Raw genomic sequence first — 17289 nt, 5'->3', positions numbered from 1 at the left:
ATATCTATTAACTAAGAGGATCTTACATAGTATAGTCTGGAATTTTAATTTTGATAGATGAGTTCTAGGAATATTCAGAGGTTTTCATCTGGATTGGGGCAAGCTTTCAGGAATAGAACTTATATGCTCTTATATCTTACTTATAACCTCAAGTTTCCTTAACCATTGGTATTGGATCTAATAATACTATTATTTATTAAAGTAGTTCATCTACAGTAAGCAGATAGTGTTTAGACTAGACTGACTTTGTTTAAAAATCTCAACAGTGAGACTGAGCTGAGTAACTGAATCTGTATCATCTCAGTGTATATATAAGAAGACCAAAGTGAAGTAAATTAGTAGAATGAATTCCTAACGCTTTTTATAAGCTTTCATTAGTTTATTAATGATATAAGTGAAACTCTCAAAAATTGGTTGTAAAATAAGATGAAATCTATTTTCTTATATAACTGCAACATTTTTTTCTTTGAAGCCTAATCAGGAGTAGACAATTGTTAGTAATTTGGAAGCAAAGTTTTCTGAAATGAATCTCCTCAGAGATTGGGAAAAAGTGATATGTGCATGTAGATAAGACTACAAGTGTGTAAACTCTGTATCCTGTTTAGTATAATTGAAGATGGCTTTGGAAATGTGTTTGCCTAAAGCATGAGTGGTAAAATGGTTTGTAAAATGCTTTTTTATTTATAGAAGATGAGAAGCATAAGAAAGCACACTGTACACTTTTCAAAACCCATAGATCTTTACTTCAGAAAGTGAACCTTAATGTATGCAAAGTTTAAAAATTCATTTAGGAGGTTGGAGGGTCCCAGGATATGTTGCAGATTGAGACAGAAGAGTCTAATTCTCTTAGAAATTATGAAAGAATCTCACTGGATAGAGTTTGGGAGGAAGGGTGCTGACCTAAATAACTTTGGAAATGCATGCAACCTGTAAGACTAAAGACAAAAGGAACTGCACCTAAGCAGTGTACTCTAGTTGTCAATGTTGTTTCCCATAGAGGTACATTGAATCAATCTGATTGCATATTAGAATTAAACAACTAAGTAAAGTGGTGTGTGGTGGGAACCAGGTTTCTTTTTTTATTTTTATTTATTTTATTTTTTAAATTTCTTTATTGGAGTTCAATTTGCCAACATATAGCATAACACCCAGTGCTCATCCATCAAGTGCCCCCCCTCAGTGCCCATCACCCAGTCACCCCAACCCCCTGCCCACCTCCCTTTCCACCACCCCTTGTTCGTTTCCCAGAGTTAGGGGTCTCTCATGTTCTCCTCTCTGATATTTCCCACTCATTTTCTCTCCTTTCCCCTTTATTCCCTTTCACTATTTTTTATATTCCCCAAATGAATGAGACCATATGATGTTTGTCCTTCTCCGATTGACCTTTTTCACTCAGCATAATACCCTCCAGTTCCATCCACGTCGAAGCAGATGGTGGGTATTTGTCATTTCTAATGGCTGAGTAATATTCCATTGTATACATAGACCACGTCTTCTCTATCCATTCATCTTTTGATGGACACCAAGGCTCCTTCCACAGTTTGGCTATTGTGGACATTGCTGCTATAAACATCGGGGTGCAGGTGTCCCAGCGTTTCACTGCATCTGTATCTTTGGGGTAAATCCCCAGCAGTGCAATTGCTGGGTTGTAGGGCAGATCTATTTTTAACTCTTTGAGGAACCTCCACACAGTTTTCCAGAGTGGCTGTACCAGTTCACATTCCCACCAACACTGGTGAACCAGGTTTCTTAATGTTAGAGTGGGGAGTTACAGATAAACAATGGGAAGAAGCTAGAATGATACTTGTGGTGGTGGGTTAGGTTTGAAGACATGAGTATAGGTTCGAAGACATGAGTATAGGTTCATACTCAGCTTAATATACAGTATACATTTTATTTTATTTTATTATTTTTTAAAGGTTTTATTTATTCATGAGAGAGACAGAGAGAGAGAGGCAGAGACACACAGGCAGAGGGAGAAGCAGGCTCCATGCAGGGAGCCCGACATGGGACTCAATCCTGGGTCTCCAGGATCAGGCCGTGGGCTGAAGGCAGCACTAATCCACTGAGCCACCTGGGCTGCCCTGGGAAAATCTTAAGTCCAAACCTGTGTATTACCAATCATATTGTTGAATGACTTCTGGTATGAGGGAGATTTGCATTAATACAAATATATAACTCTTGATCATAGATTAATGATTATATTTTGCAGTATTTGTGATTTTCTTTAAATTACTGTTAAATTTATGTGGTATGCTGCTTTCTTCTCTTTTATTCCCAAAACAGTAACAGAATTTCAATGTCGGTAATACTTGTACCTAATTGTCAATTAAACAGCTGTGACAAGACTTGTAGAATGGCATTTTTTTTTAGATTTATTTATTTATTTATTAGAGAGAGTGAGAGAGAGGCAGAGGGAGAAGCAGGCTCTAAGCAGGGAGCCTGACATGGGACTCGATCCCGGGTCTCCAGGATCAGGCCCTGGGCTGAAGGCGGTGCTAAGCCACCCGGGCTGCCCAGAGTGGCATTTTCAAGTCATTGTGGGAGGCTGAAATAAATGACTGTAGCATGCCATGTAAGGGCTTGGGAAAATTCAAGTGTTACTTTTTCTTTTGATGAAATGAGGAGCATGAATGAAATAATTAGGGAAATATTTCTTAAAAACCTTGGAGCATCTTTGTAATTTTTATTATGCATAGCTAATGGCATGAATGCTTACCACATTTTCTGGGAGAATGATTTAAAATACTTTTTCTTGGTGTTGGACTGTGCCAGCTACAATTTTGGGTTCAGAAAATATAGTCACAGTATCATTAGGATTTAATTGATACTTTTCCCGAATTAATGTAGATTAATTAATCCTAGAAATACTGCTTAGTGTTTTCTAGAGTTGTGTATACTACTTCTATTATTATGTGTTTACTGTGTTTTCTGATGTTACAGAGACATATTTATATGGAAATAATATTTTTACTCTCTTGTTACAATGTAGATTCTCATTTAGTAGTTCTGGGTAGAGCTTGAGATTTGCTGAGGCAGTTGTGTATGGTCCACATTTTGGGTAGCAAGGGGTGGGCAAAAATTTTCTAGAAAGGTCCAGATTGTAAATATTTTAGTCTTTGTGGACCGTATATGATCTCTGTTGGATGTTCTTTTTTCCTTTTTTTTTTTTTTACAGCCCTTTAAAAATATTATAACCATAAAAAAAAAGCCCTTTAAAAATAATAACCATTATTAGCACTTTGGGTCATACAAAAAGCAAGGCACTTGAGTTGGATTTGAACCCCTAACCATAGTTTGCCTTTTTTGCTTTAGAGAAAGGATGTACACATTTAGTTGTTGATACAAGCAAAAATTCTAGAATTGGTGTTTGTTGTGATTTTTCTGCATTTCAGATGACCATATGATTTTTCTTTGACATATTAATGAGGTGAATCCTCACTGATGGTTCAGGAGCTTATCACTTTTTTTTTTCCTTAGTTTAATTGAGGTATACTTTTACATACAATGAAATTTACCCTTTTAAGTGTATGATACTATGAATTCTGAGAAATGCATACAATTATGTATTGTCAAAGATTAAAAAAAACTGGACCCTAGTTAAAACAGTAAGGACGGATTTTAATCATCAATATATTATTGCAACATGGAAAAGAGGGCCGCATAAATGGAACTCTACTTTGATTTGTATACGAGTAGCTTGGTATTTTAAAGGGAGAATGAGGGAGGAGGGAGAAGGGGGTGCGGGTCCAGTAGAGTCAGGGGAGTGATAAATTACAAAAAGCTGGAAGGGGAAATTGGTCTATGTGAAACCATCTGGGTTGGCTAACTGGCACTTTTCCAAGGCTCCTATCCTCCCACAGAGACTGGCAGACAGGGGCCCTATGTTCAGGTGTTGGCTGGAACAAACAGTAAATTCTTTCGGCAGCAGTTAATTTCTCAGGCAGGCATTTTGTGAGGGACTAGGGTCATCTTAGTGATGCAGCCTTGAGCTGTTAGAAACTATGTTGGTATTTTGTTCAAGTCTTTGAGGGCCAAAGTTGAGGTCTAGCTGAGAAAGGACTCAATGGAGCCTGGCTAGAGTTTAGTCAGAGACTCTGTTGATATCAGCACTGTGATTGAGATACAGAACTGTTCCATCACCCCCCAAAATTTCCTTATCTTTTATTATACTTACCTTCTTGCCCCTGATCTCAGCTCCTTGCAGTTACCGAGTTGTTTTCTATTACTATAGTTTTCCAGAATGTCATATGAATGGAGTAATACAATATGTATAGCCTTTTGAGAATGGGTTCTTTGACTCAGCATAATGCATTTAAGGTTTATCTGTGTTGTTGTATGTATCAGTAGTTTTGTTGTGGCTGAGTAATGTTCCGTTGTATAAATGTATTACAGCTTGTTGATCCATTAATTAGTTCAAGAACATTTGGGTTATTTCCAGTTTTGGCAATTACAAATAGAGCTGCTATAACTATTTGTATGCAGGTTTTTGTGTGAACGTAAGTTTTTATTTCTCTTTCATTACTCTTGGGTAAATACCTTAGAGTCAGATTACTGGGTTCTGTGGTAATTATAATTAACTTTATGAGAAACTGAAATTTTGCCAAAGTGGCTATACCATTTTTTATTCCCACTGGCAGTGTCTGAGAGTTTAGTTGCTTTACATCCTCACCAGTATTTGACAGTTTCCTTTAAGTCATTCTTAGATGTATGCAGTGGTATCTTGTGTGTGTGTTTTAAACACTGTCAAATAAGCTTTATTATTTACAGCCACCTTGCAGAATTCAGAGTATATAGTATATTCATTAGTCCTATAGGTTGTTTCCAAGCATCATTCTAGAGATCCCAAAGCAAGATTCAAGTATAAATCCAGTGGAACCTGAGCCTTGCCATATGCTGCTTCTATACATGGAGGGTGGTGTTTCCCAGCTTGGGGGGGGGGCAGATGGCCCCCATTCTCAGGGCTGGTTAATCCCTCAGTAAAGTCACCAACTTAGGCGCTATCTGGGTTGGCATATAAGTCACGGTATGGCTAGTAAAACATAAACTAGTCTAGGTTTTTTTTGTTTTTTTGTTTTGTTTCTTTTGTTTTTTTTAGTCTAGGTTTTTTAGACATGAACATTTAAAAAATTATATTCTATAATTATATTATTTAAAAATACAGTTCTTAAAAAAAAAAAATACAGTTCTTGGGGCACCTGGGTGGCTCAGTCGGTTGTGCCTGACTCGATTTCCACTCAGGTCATGATCTCAGGGTTGTGAGATTGAGCCCCCCATCCAGCTCTGCACTGGGCATGAAGCCAGCTTAAGATTCTCTCTCCCTCTCCTGTTGGTCCCTCCACCCATTCGTGCTCACTTGGTCTCTCAAAAAAAGTTTAGTTCTTTCTAAAGCTTTTAAATTTAGCCTACAGATCTTATTTTTTAAATTGAAGTATAGTGAATATAAAATATGATACTAATTTCAAGTTACAGCATAGTGATTCAACAATTATACTCATTATGAAATGCTCACAGTGATGAGTGTAGTTATTACCATCTGTCGACTTACAAAGTTATTACAGTATTATTGATTATATTCTTTGTACTGTACTTTTAATCTCTGTGACTTATTTATAGCTGTCAGTTTATAATACTTAATCCCTTTCACCTATTTTGCTCATATTCCCCTCCATAAAACCACTTTTACTTTTGACACCAGTTGCAGATTGGGAGACCACAGGACTAACTTTTAGGTTCAATAAGTCACTAGGACTCTCAGAATTCACTGAAAGTTGTTTAGTTGTGGTTTATTCCATTACAAATAAAAATCAGCTGGGGGAAGAGTACCCAGGACAGGGTCCAGGAAAGTTCCAAGTGCAGAGCTTCTAGCTGTCTTCTCGCAGTGGAGTATTTGTGTGGACAGCCCTTACTTTTCCTGTAATGTGTGACAGCATGCAGAGTAATGCCAACCAGGGAAGTCACCTGAGACTTGTGTGTTTTATTAGAGTTTGGCTATGTAGACATATTGACTTTCTGCTTGGCTGACTTTAGTCTCTAGCCCCTCTAGAGGTTGGGCTTCTATGGAGTGTCCCAAAGCCTCTACTATAAATCACATCGTTAGCCTAGACTATCTGAGGTAGCTTATGACCTCAGATAAACCAAATGACACTATTATCAGTGAAGACAGTCCTAGATTAGAGATTATCTCTTACTGGCTTTGGGGCAAAGACCAGACCTCTTTTAGGGCAATATTAATCATTTATTGCACACATGTGTTTAGAAGTATGTTGGTTAATTTCCAAATGTTTAGGATTTTGTAGATATCTTTCTCATATATAGACTAGTCTAATTCTCTTGTTTTTTTTAAAAAAGATTTTATAATTTATTCATGAGAGAAAGAGACAGAGAGAGAGGCAGAGACACAGGCAGAGAGAGAAGCAGGCTCCATGCAGGGAGCGGGATGCCGGCCTCGATCCCGTCTCCAGGATCACGCCCTGGGCTGAAGGAGAAGGCGGTGCTAAACTGCTGAGCCACCCGGGTTGCCCAGGTCTAATTCTCTTGTGCCAGAGAACATACTGTATATGATTTCAGTTCTTTGTTGCATGGCCCACATTCTTGTGAATATTCTATATGTACTTGAGAAGGCTGTTTATTCTGCTGTTTTGGAGTGTTTTCTTGTACATTGCAATAATTATGTTTTAAGATTAGAATTATTTGGTCTGTGAGAATTTTAGAGAATTTACCAGTAGATATCTGGGCTATATCATCCTCCCTTTTTCTCCTACCATGGTAAGATGAATTTACTTTTTATTAATAGTTACAGCTTATTCAGGTTTCTAAAAACTTGTCTTGATACAGTTTTGTAAGCTCATGTTTTTCCTATGTTTTTTGCTGTAATACTTTTTTTTTTTTTTTTAATACTGTGGGGATTTCTTTTCCCTTTATTTTTCTTATACTTTCTTTGGATTAGCTCTTTATTTTTCATCCTTTTAGCTTTTAGTAGTTTAAACATATTTATTATTATTTTTACCTGTGCCTCAGAGTTTCATTATTTGCATCTTAATAAGTTTAGTAATAAAATAATAATTGATTTCTCTGAACTGTTTTATTTTTTAGAAATGTGAATCTTAATTTCCAGACAGCCAGATACAGATTTTTTCCTACTTATTATTTCTAAGTTAATTAGTTACAGTTACTCTGCCATATGTATATTAGTCCTATACATTATGGTCCAGTGTGTGGTTATATTTAAAAAATATTTCATGTGGGTAGCTGGCTGGCTCAGTCAGTGGACTGTGTGTGGCTCTTGCTCTCAGGGTTGTGAATTTAAACCCCTCTTTGGGTATAGAAATCTTCAAGAAAAAGAAATAAAAATGTGTGTTTAAAAAGATTGTATATTCTGTGGTTTTTGAGTACAGTGTTGTAGATGTGTCCATGAAATCAAACTTGTTTATACTGTTGAAATCTTCTGATTCCTAAAATAATTTTTAATTTATTGCTGAGAGAAGTGTGTTAACAAATCTTTCATGTGGTAATTAATTTGACAGTTTCTTTTTATAGATATGCCTATCTTGCTTTATGTGTGTTGAAGCTGTGTTTTGAAATACAGGTAGATAAGGAACTTTCTTCCTGATGTACCTCATACTATTATTTAGTGACTTTATTGTTACTAATGTATTTTGCCCTAAAGTTCATTTTGTTAAATATCACTTGCTATATCTGCTTTCTTCTGGTAAGTTTTTGCTTCTTAGTGTTCTATCTTTTTACTTTCTGTGTTTTATATTTTCTAGGCGTTTCTTTTTTAAGTAGCATATAGTTGGAGTTTTTGGTTTGAGTTTTAAATCTATCATTAAAATATGTGTTCTAGGGGCACTTAGGTGACTCATTTCGGTTAAGCGTCTGCCTTTGGCTCAGGTCATGATCCCAGCATCCTGGGATTGAGCCCCATGTTGGGCTCCCTGCTCAGCTGGGAGTTGGCTTCTCCCTTTCCTTCTGCCCTACCCCCCAGTTTGTGTGTGCTCGCGTGCATGCTCTCTCTCTTTCTCTCAAATAAACAAATCCTTAAAAAAAAAAAAAGGTCTTCTGCAGAAGCTTCTCAGTCCTTTTACACTTTATGTTTATTGTAATTACTAATATATTTGTATTCACATCTGACATCTTATTTTGAGTTTTCTATTCTGCCCATTTCGTTTCTCTTCTTTCTTATTGATTATATTTTGTCAGCTTTTTCTCTCTACAAATTTGCAGTCTTTTTGAGAATTTAAAAAATTTTATATTTTTGGAAAAAATTTTAAATTCTGAGAATTTTTAACATGTATACTTATGAAATTATTAGTATGCTTTACTTCTGTTTATTACCTTCCTGGCTTATATATTATCATTATTATCAGTTTAAGTTCTGCTTCCTTGTTTCTTACTCATAAGACATTATTTTTATTTTCTTTAATTAATTAATTAATTAATTAATTTTTAAAAATTTTTATTTATTTATGATAGTCACACAGAGAGAGAGAGAGAGAGGCAGAGACATAGGCAGAGGGAGAAGCAGGCTCCATGCACCAGGAGCCCGACGTGGGATTTGATCCCGGGTCTCCAGGATCAATCCCTGAGCCAAAGGCAGGTGCCAAACTGCTGCGCCACCCAGGGATCCCTAATTTATTTATTTATAATAGTCACAGAGAGAGAGAGAGAGAGAGAGAGAGAGAGAGAGAGAAAGAGGCAGAGACATAGGCAGAGGGAGAAGCAGGCTCCATGCACCGGGAGCCTGATGTGGGATTCGATCCTGGGTCTCCAGGATCGCACCCTGGGCCAAAGGCAGGTGCCAAACCGTTGCGCCACCCAGGGATCCCAAGACATTATTTTTAAAGTTTAGATTGATCAATTCCATCTTGCATTTTAGGAACTTCTGTTTGGGTTAATTTTTTAAATCTTAATTTCCTTTAGTGAAGTCCTGTTGGTGGCAGACTCTCTCAGGCTTTGTCTGAATCTACCTTTATTTTGCCTTTGTTTTTAATTTTTTTGTGTAGGATACAATTGCAGATCAACAGATATTTTCTCTTACCATGTTTTAATGGTATTATTCTAGTATCTGTTGGCTTTCTTTGTTGTTGAAGTGATCCATTATTACCATTACTCTGATTACAGTTTCAGTAAATTCATCTAGCTTTTTTTAAAAAAAAATCATCTAGATTTAAAAAAATTATACTAATTGGGATTTGTTGGGTTTCTTGACTCTGTGGACTGATGTCTTTCATCAGTTCTTGAAAAGTCTCCTAAAATACTGCTTTTATATCATTTTGTTTTTAGAACTCTAGACATTTGTCTGTTTTATGAACTCTTTTAACCTATTTCATGAATCTATTTCTTTCTCTTTATGTTTAGCACCAAAGAGATTATCCAGAATTATCTTCATGTTCATTAATTATCTCTTCATATAGTCAAATATTTCTGCCATTTCTGTGTGTGTTTGTTTTCCTTTTAGCTTACCCACTGAGAGTGTTTAAGTTGGGGTTTCTGGCATTGAGTGTATTCTCTCATCTAAGGGTGCTACCTTGTATAGGTTATAGAGACCATCTCTTCTTCAACTCTAGATTACTTTTCTCAATTTTTCCTTTCTGTGCTCAGAATATTTCCTTTAATTTTTATGGGTGCAGAAATACATTTAAAATACTTTTGTAGTTTTATCTGTCATTTTTTAGGTGCTCTTTAATTGGAAGGTTTCTGGGGAACAAAAACAGATTTTATAAGTCTTTTTGTCCTCCTCCCCCAATATTTAATCTACTATTTCTTTTCTTTATGATTTCATATTTTGTACTGTTTCTGAGAAGGATTAGGTATATTCAACTTGCTTTCTGTCCTTTATTTTTATGGTTTAGGTATATTTTTTAAAGATTTTATTTATTTATTTGAGAGAGAGAGCACAAGTGGTGAGGAGTAGAGGTAGAGGGACAAGCCAACTCCTTCCTGAGTAGGGAGCCTGATGTGGAGCTCAGTCCCAGGACTGTGGGATCATGACCTGAGCCGAAGGCAGACCCTTAACTGATTGAGCCACCGAGGCATTGTATATGGCTTAGTTTTTTGTATATTTTAAACCAGTCATAAACTTATATTACATACAAAAAAGATAAAAGGAATAATATAATGAACATTCTAGTTGCCTCCTTGCTTGCACCATACATCATATTTAATTCTTTAATTGTTTTGGGGGATATAAAGTAAGGTGAGACTAAAGAGAACCCCCCCTGCCCATGAGTTTACAAATATATCCTAGATTTCCAATTTGATAAATTTTGAGAGCTGGATTAGGAATTAATTCCTAGCCTGATTCTATTTTCTTTTTGTTATTTCATCTGAAGGAAAAGGTTTATTCTATAACTTTCAGATCATTTTGTCTTTCTTTTCTACCTGCTTTCCTCCTCTGATAGATTAACGCGTGCCTACTGAAACAATCCTCTTCAGCTTTTTTTTTTTTAAAGATTTTATTTATTTATTCATGAGACACACACGGGGGGGGGGAGAGAGAGAGACAGACAGACAGACAGACAGGCAGAAACACAGGCAGAGGGAGAAGCAGGCTCTCTGCAGGGAGCCTGACATGGGACTCTCCAGGATCACGCCCTGGGCTGAAGGTGGCGCTAAACCACTGAGCCACCCAGGCTGCCCTTCTTCAGCTTTTTTTAAAAATTTTTTTTTTTTTAATTTTTATTTATTTATGATAGTCACACAGAGAGAGAGAGAGAGAGAGGCAGAGACATAGGCAGAGGGAGAAGCAGGCTCCATGCACCGGGAGCCTGATGTGGGATTCGATCCCGGGTCTCCAAGATCGCGCCCTGGGCCAAAGGCAAGCGCCAAACCACTGCGCCACCCAGGGATCCCCCCTTCTTCAGCTTTTTAAGTAGTATTTATATAGAACTTATTAACAAATTACTATCTCACCTATTGCTTTATGTTCTTTTGTAAACTAAATCTTTGTGAAATGAACATATTTAAAATATTTTCTGATGGTTTAAAAAGTAAGTATTAATAACCATTTCTGTTTTGCTTTTTTCTGTGGTTACCATGAGGTTTTTTCTTTGACTTGACTCTGGGTTGAAATTGGAAGTAACTTATTCTTGCCTTTTGGCCCTAGATAGTATCCAGGTAGCTCTAAAATTAGCACCATTGTCAGAAGACTGAAGATCTTCTAGATTGTATTTCACTCTGATGCTTGGAGTGTCAGAAAGAAATGGGGTCAGTGATTTTGTCAAAGAGTCTTAACGTCTCCCCCAATCTTCACAAAGAGTGGGTTGGCTTTGGGATGTGTCTATCTACTGTGGGTGTCTGATTAAGATTGCAGACCTTTCTCTGCTTGATTTATGTGGATTTGAAAAAGAGAGTAATAAATGATGGATTTTATCTTCAGGAGTGCTTAAACACTTGGAAGTATACCAGTTTTCTGTGGTGTAATCTCAGAATTATTAATTGCTTTTTGAGTAATGTGGTTTTGTTAAAGACACGATGACTTCTTAATTATTAATCTCCTATTTGACTGGATTTACTTGAAAGACAAAACAAAAAAAATATAATTTTTTAAAAAAGATTCTATTTACTTATTCATGAGAGATACAGAGAGAGGCAGAGACAGGCAGAGAGAGAAGCAGGCTCATTGCAGCAAGCCCGCTGTGGGACTCAATCCCAGGACTCCAGGATCACACCCTGAGCCAAAGGCAGATGCTCAACTGCTGAGCCACCCAGGTGTCCCTATAATTATTTTTTAAAATGTCAGTTTTGAGATCTTTTTCACACTCTAATTAGCATAGCTAAGAGTAGATGCAAGTCACTGTGTCAAAGTAATACAATGTCAAAGTGACTACTAATTGTATATATTTTTATGAAAATCACAAGTAATTTTCCATGCTTTTTTTTTTTACCATTTTGGCAGCATGTTCTAAACTGAGAATTTAAGCTTTTAAAGGATATTTACTATATTCATTTGTTCATATCCTATAAGTAATATGAGACTCTGGTGTCTGTAACATATTCAGTGAATAAGTAAACTTAAACCTTCATTGAGGGTTGCCACTGAATATTTCTGTAGGTAAAGAATTGGATACTAAAAGCTTGAAAATTTGTAATAGAGATTTGAAAATCTATTTTCATCCTTACATATCTTTGGATATTTATACTTAGTACAACTTAAGCAGTAACTGTAAAGTCTAAAAGTCCCATTTCTCAAATTATAAAACTTTTGAGGGAAATATGGAAAACTGTTGTGTGGAAAGTAATTTATTTGGTTCTTTGTTCCTTCTTTGATCTTCCATAGATTTAAGAGCTAATTATTAACTAATATTTAGGGCTAACTGGTTAGTGAGTTAAATATATTAACACCACTGTAAAAGAACAGAGTACTATGGATAAACAGATGCTTCAGAAACTCAGATTCCTCTTCACTGGTTCTAAACTCTAAATGAATTAGAATTCTTTGAGGAGCTTTTATTTCTTTATTTTTAAAAAAATATTTATTTTTAAAAAATTTATTAAAAATATTTATTTATTTTGTTGTCCACCTGTTTAATGTGGACACTCAAGGCCTGAGCAGAGTGGACGCCCTGGGATTGGGCAGGCAAGCTGGGTGGTTCACAGGCTCACATCTGACCCTAAGAGAGGATGCCAGGTGGTGAGGGCTGGTCCAAGGGAGTACCAGAAAAGTGGCCCAGGCAGGCAGACCCACCAGAGGACCTGGAAGCCAGCCCTTAAGAAAGTATCTAAGCCAGGTGGTGAGTGTCCAGGCCAGAGTCTAGCCCAGGGAGGCAGGATTGGGGTGGTTGGTGGCTCTCAGAGCCAAGGGACTGGTATTGCTGGGACCTTGCTAAGCTACTGCTGAAACTTAAGGCATGTCTGCCAAATAGCTCCTGGAGGCAGGCATGGAGGTGGTCATTCTCCTCCAGTTGGTCCAGACAGGAGTTGATCTGGTCTAACATGGAGTTGATGGCAGCATATTCTGCATATTCTGAAACAGTTCTCATTGTTTCATTGTTTATGGTGACAAGTCATCCTTGCCTTTTGCACCTGCCTCCACTAGTATGCCCAGGTCCCTGTTGGGGCCCGACATTGCAGGTTTGGATGTCACGGGGACCTCAATATGATGGAATGTGCCAACAGCTAGTGCTTAGTTGGAAGGTCGAGGAACTTTTAGATAATATAGATGCATGGGTCCCAACTCAGATTATTTTAATCAGAATCTCTGATGGAAGAGCCCAAGTTCCTGATATTTTCAAGAGTTTCTGAAGTCATTGCTAAATGCTGCCAAAATTAAAAATTGGCGGCGACATCCTGATCATCACCACTAGTAGTATTATTACAGGTGTGTTTGTGTATGGACTGGGGAGCATAGCCCAAGAAACATGGTACTAAGAAAAACTTGTATTAGTCCATTCAGGCTTCTATAATGAAATACTATTACTGGTGGTTTATAAACAATAAAAATTTCTTTCTCACAGTTCTGGAGGTTGGAAAACCCAAGATCAAGGTGTTGGCAGATTTGGTGTCTGTTGAGGGCCTGCTTCCTACATTGTTTTTCACTGAAACTTCGCAAGGTAGAAAGGGACAGCGAACTTTCCTGGGCCTTTTTAGTAAGGGCAGTCATCCTATTCCAGATGGTTCTATTCTTAGGACTTAATCACTCCAGAATCCCAAATCCCCAGAATTCCTAATACCATCACATTGGGAGTTGAGATTTCAGCATATGCATTTTGGGGGGAACAGATTTTTAGACCATTGCTTGTTAATTATATTTACAATTCTAGTTTCTGAATATTCAAGGACTGGTTATGTCGTGGTCATTATATATTGATGATTATTGGGTTTTGAAGTTAGAAAACTGAATAAATCAGACAGATTAGTTGAGTTTTCTTTCTTTTACACCTCATTGTTTCATTGTTTATGGTGACAAGTACCAAATTTTCATGTTAAGTTGGCTTTTCTGTCTGTCATAGATTGTTCTCTTTATATCAGTTTTCATCAAGATAATGTTTTAAAGAAGTATATAGATGGAAGGATCAGGATGTAATTTGCCTGATAGTTCTCTGCCAGTCATTCTCATGAATGTTGACATTGGCCCTTATGAGAGGAGTCCCAGTAGATTGAGGGAAGAGCTGTGAAACTTTTGAAACATGCCATTTGTAAGATGTTTGGATGAGAGGAGTTCTAACATATGAGGCTTTGTTGGGAGAAGAGTTGAAGTGACTGTCTAAACTTTAAAGTGATGCTTTTGGGTGGTGTTGGATCTAAAAGTGCATGTTAGTGTTCATAGTTTTAAGTAATAAGAAATCTCTGTTTCTTAACAGAAAGAGCATTTTTTTTAATACAGTGTTTTGTTTTTTAAAGATTTGTTTATTTATTCATGAGAGACACAGAGAGAGAGGCAGAGATACAGGCAGAGGGAGAAGCAGGCTCCATGCAGGGAGCCTGATGTGGGACTGGATTCCAGGACTCCAGGATCATGCCCTGGGCCAAAGGCAGGCGCTAAACCACTGAGCCACCCAGGGATCCCGAGACAACAGACACTCCTTTTTTTTTTTTTTTTTTTTGACAACAGACACTCCTAAAGTTGCTTCTAGTGCTTTCTTGCAAAACTGGATTAAAAAAGGGTGAATTAATTCAAACTGAATTTAATTAGCCTTTGCTATTGCCCTCAACCTTACCAGCATGGATTGCTTGTAGTCCTTGCTGCTGCTGCTGTTGCTTCTTTCTCTTCTGCCTCCACTTTCTCTTTTTCTTGGTTTGTCTGACAGGCAAAACCCAAGTCTTATGCCCCTGTCCCAGTTGCAGGGGAGATTTAGAAAGTAAATATCTGGTGCTTTCTGTTTCTTTAGTTTCAGGAAGTGCCTCTGCCTCATGAAGTAGAGGCTTCTTTAAACATAGGAAGATTAGGAATATAGGAAGTAGATTAGGTACTAGGTGGCCTCCTAAAATGCCAGGTACCCATGGCAGACATTTTGTGAGTGCATAATCATATGATCTGTGGATATCTTTGCCATGATTTGCATATTGTTTTTTTTTTAAGATTTATTTTATTTATGATAGAGAGAGAGAGAGAGAGAGAGGCAGGCAGAGACACAGGAGGAGGGAGAAGCAGGCCCCATGCCGGGAGCCCAACGTGGAACTCGGTCCCCGGACTCCAGGACTGCGCCCTGGGCCAAAGGCTAAACCGCTGAGCCACCCAGGGATCCCCTGTATATTGTTTCTATTTTCCCCCCTTTTTAGTGTTGAAAAGAGTGAATGAGGTATGATGGTATAGATATAAAAGAAATAGACAGGAGAACTATAAACTTTGTAACTGGAATGGGCCCGAGGAAAAATCTAAGCCAATCTAAAAAAGAAAATACTAATTGTAAGAATTAATGTTCTTTAGGTAGATGTCATTCTCTGAGAAATCATCTTTACTCCTGATAATGAAACTGATTTCTACTCCCGTTAGTCCTCATAAAAAAGCTGCTATATAATGTAATGAGCAACACCCTTGTAATGCCCGCAGTAATGATTTCTTTGGCATTTGTCCCTGCTGTATCAGGACAAAGTGCAATTTAGTAAAAGCAGGTAAGATGAGCTTGAAAGGTGAATTGAGGGAATATTTAATGGTGAGGGAAGGATTTTCCTCAAAAACTGATTTATAGATTCCTGTAATATATCAGGCAGTAATTACAGGCATGACCGAAATAATTTTATCTTGAAAAAATAAATTCTCTCCACCAGACCATTAAAAAAAGGCAGTGAACCTGTCTATGTATAGCTTTTAGCTTTGGGTGGTGGGATATCCTAGTATATCCTCAGAGGTGACCTAATAGCAAAACGTGTATAGAATAGACTAATTATGTAGATTTATTAGGTATAAACCAGGTTTAAATTTAGGGAAATATTGTTGCAGTAAAGCTTTCTAAGTATTGCTATAGAAATCTGTACAGTGGGGAACAAAGGAGAGAGTAGTCCATTCCATTTGGGGAGTTATTTCAGGTTGATGTTTTCTAGCTAAGCAGTCGTTTTCCAGGGGAGACAAGGTATGGAAATGGGTAATAGCTTTTAGTAAGTAGGAACACTATGTGCCAGACTCTCGTGCCATTATACATTCAAGAAAACAGCTTGTAACTGGAGCATAGAAGAAGAATAATGATATTCATTAAAATAAAATTCTGCCTTTATTTTTAAAGGATATACTCTAATAATAACAGAATGGCCCAAGAGCAGGTAAGTGCAGACCATTATTAAGCATTTGAATGCTGACTGTAAATACACTTGGCATTATATTAGATTGTTTTAGGATAGAGGATACAATAATATATAAAACAGGAACCTGGAATACAGAGGGATGGGAAATGTATAAACAGACTTAGTAATCTATGTGTTTGAAATGTACAGAGAAGAGTGTGCTTGAGAGAGTCATGAAATGCTTCAAGTTACGGTGACATTTGAACTCTTCTGAAGAATCAGGATATTTATCAGAGTATAGGAGGAGGAGAGAGACATTCTAGACAGTTAATAAATCATCTTTATTATACTTAGAGGAGTTCAAAAAACCTATGATTTGTTCAGAAAGAGAATTGTAGATAACAGCAATTTGGGAAAGTGCATAACTTGGAGATATTGGGGGTTCCAGACCACAGCAATAAAGTGAGTATCATAATGAAGTGAGTCAAGTGAACTTTTTGTTTTCCCAGTGCATATAAGGTTAATATTTACATTATCCTGTAGTCTATTAAGTGTGCAGTAGTGTTATGTTTAAACCAACCGTGTATATACCTTAATTTAAAAAATACTTTATTGCTAAAAAATGCTAACCATCATTTGAACTTTGAGTCAGTCATAATCACTGATCATAGATCACCGTAACAAATATAATAATGATGGGAAGTTGAAATACTGGGAGAATTGCTAAAATGTGACAAACATGAAATGAGCAGATGCTGTTGGAAAATGGTTCCAATAGATGTTCTTGATGCAGTGTTGTCACAAACCTCAGTTTGTAAAAGGCATAGTATCCGCAAAATGCGATCTAACACAGTATGCTTGTACTATAGCTAGCGTTTTCTTTGATAATAGTAGGGAGTCAAATTAATTTAGTATGTTACTTATTCCCAGGCTTATAAGCTTTATCTTTTAGTAGTGGTATACTATACCAGTGTTATTTCTGAATTAAATATATTCTCTGTATTAGGTCCAGCAGCTTTTAAAAATTAGTCTTAGGGTGGGCGTTTAAGGATCATTCTTAGCAATCTAACTGTCTCCGGGATTGCTAGTTTATACATGTAGAATTCCCTTATGATGGATATTGTCACA

General features: G+C 37.0%; 2 protein-coding genes across 2 annotated transcripts in view; one reads left to right on the top strand and one right to left on the bottom strand.

The window, feature by feature from the left end:
* The window catches only part of LRP6 (LDL receptor related protein 6), a 161594-nt gene that overhangs the window by 43033 nt on the left and 101272 nt on the right, over window positions 1-17289 (top strand). The window lies entirely within an intron of this gene.
* LOC121480074 (bublin coiled-coil protein-like) lies at window positions 12793-13069 on the bottom strand. Its single transcript, XM_041736364.1, is given in 3 exon segments — window positions 12793-12860; window positions 12863-12975; window positions 13008-13069. Coding segments are annotated over 3 exon segments (243 nt in total).

Source organism: Vulpes lagopus, chromosome 21 (genome assembly GCF_018345385.1).
Source record: "Vulpes lagopus strain Blue_001 chromosome 21, ASM1834538v1, whole genome shotgun sequence".
In the NCBI taxonomy this organism is placed as follows: Eukaryota; Metazoa; Chordata; class Mammalia; order Carnivora; family Canidae; genus Vulpes; species Vulpes lagopus.
Note: the sequence above shows the minus strand (reverse complement) of the source record. Positions and strands in the feature narration are given on the sequence as shown.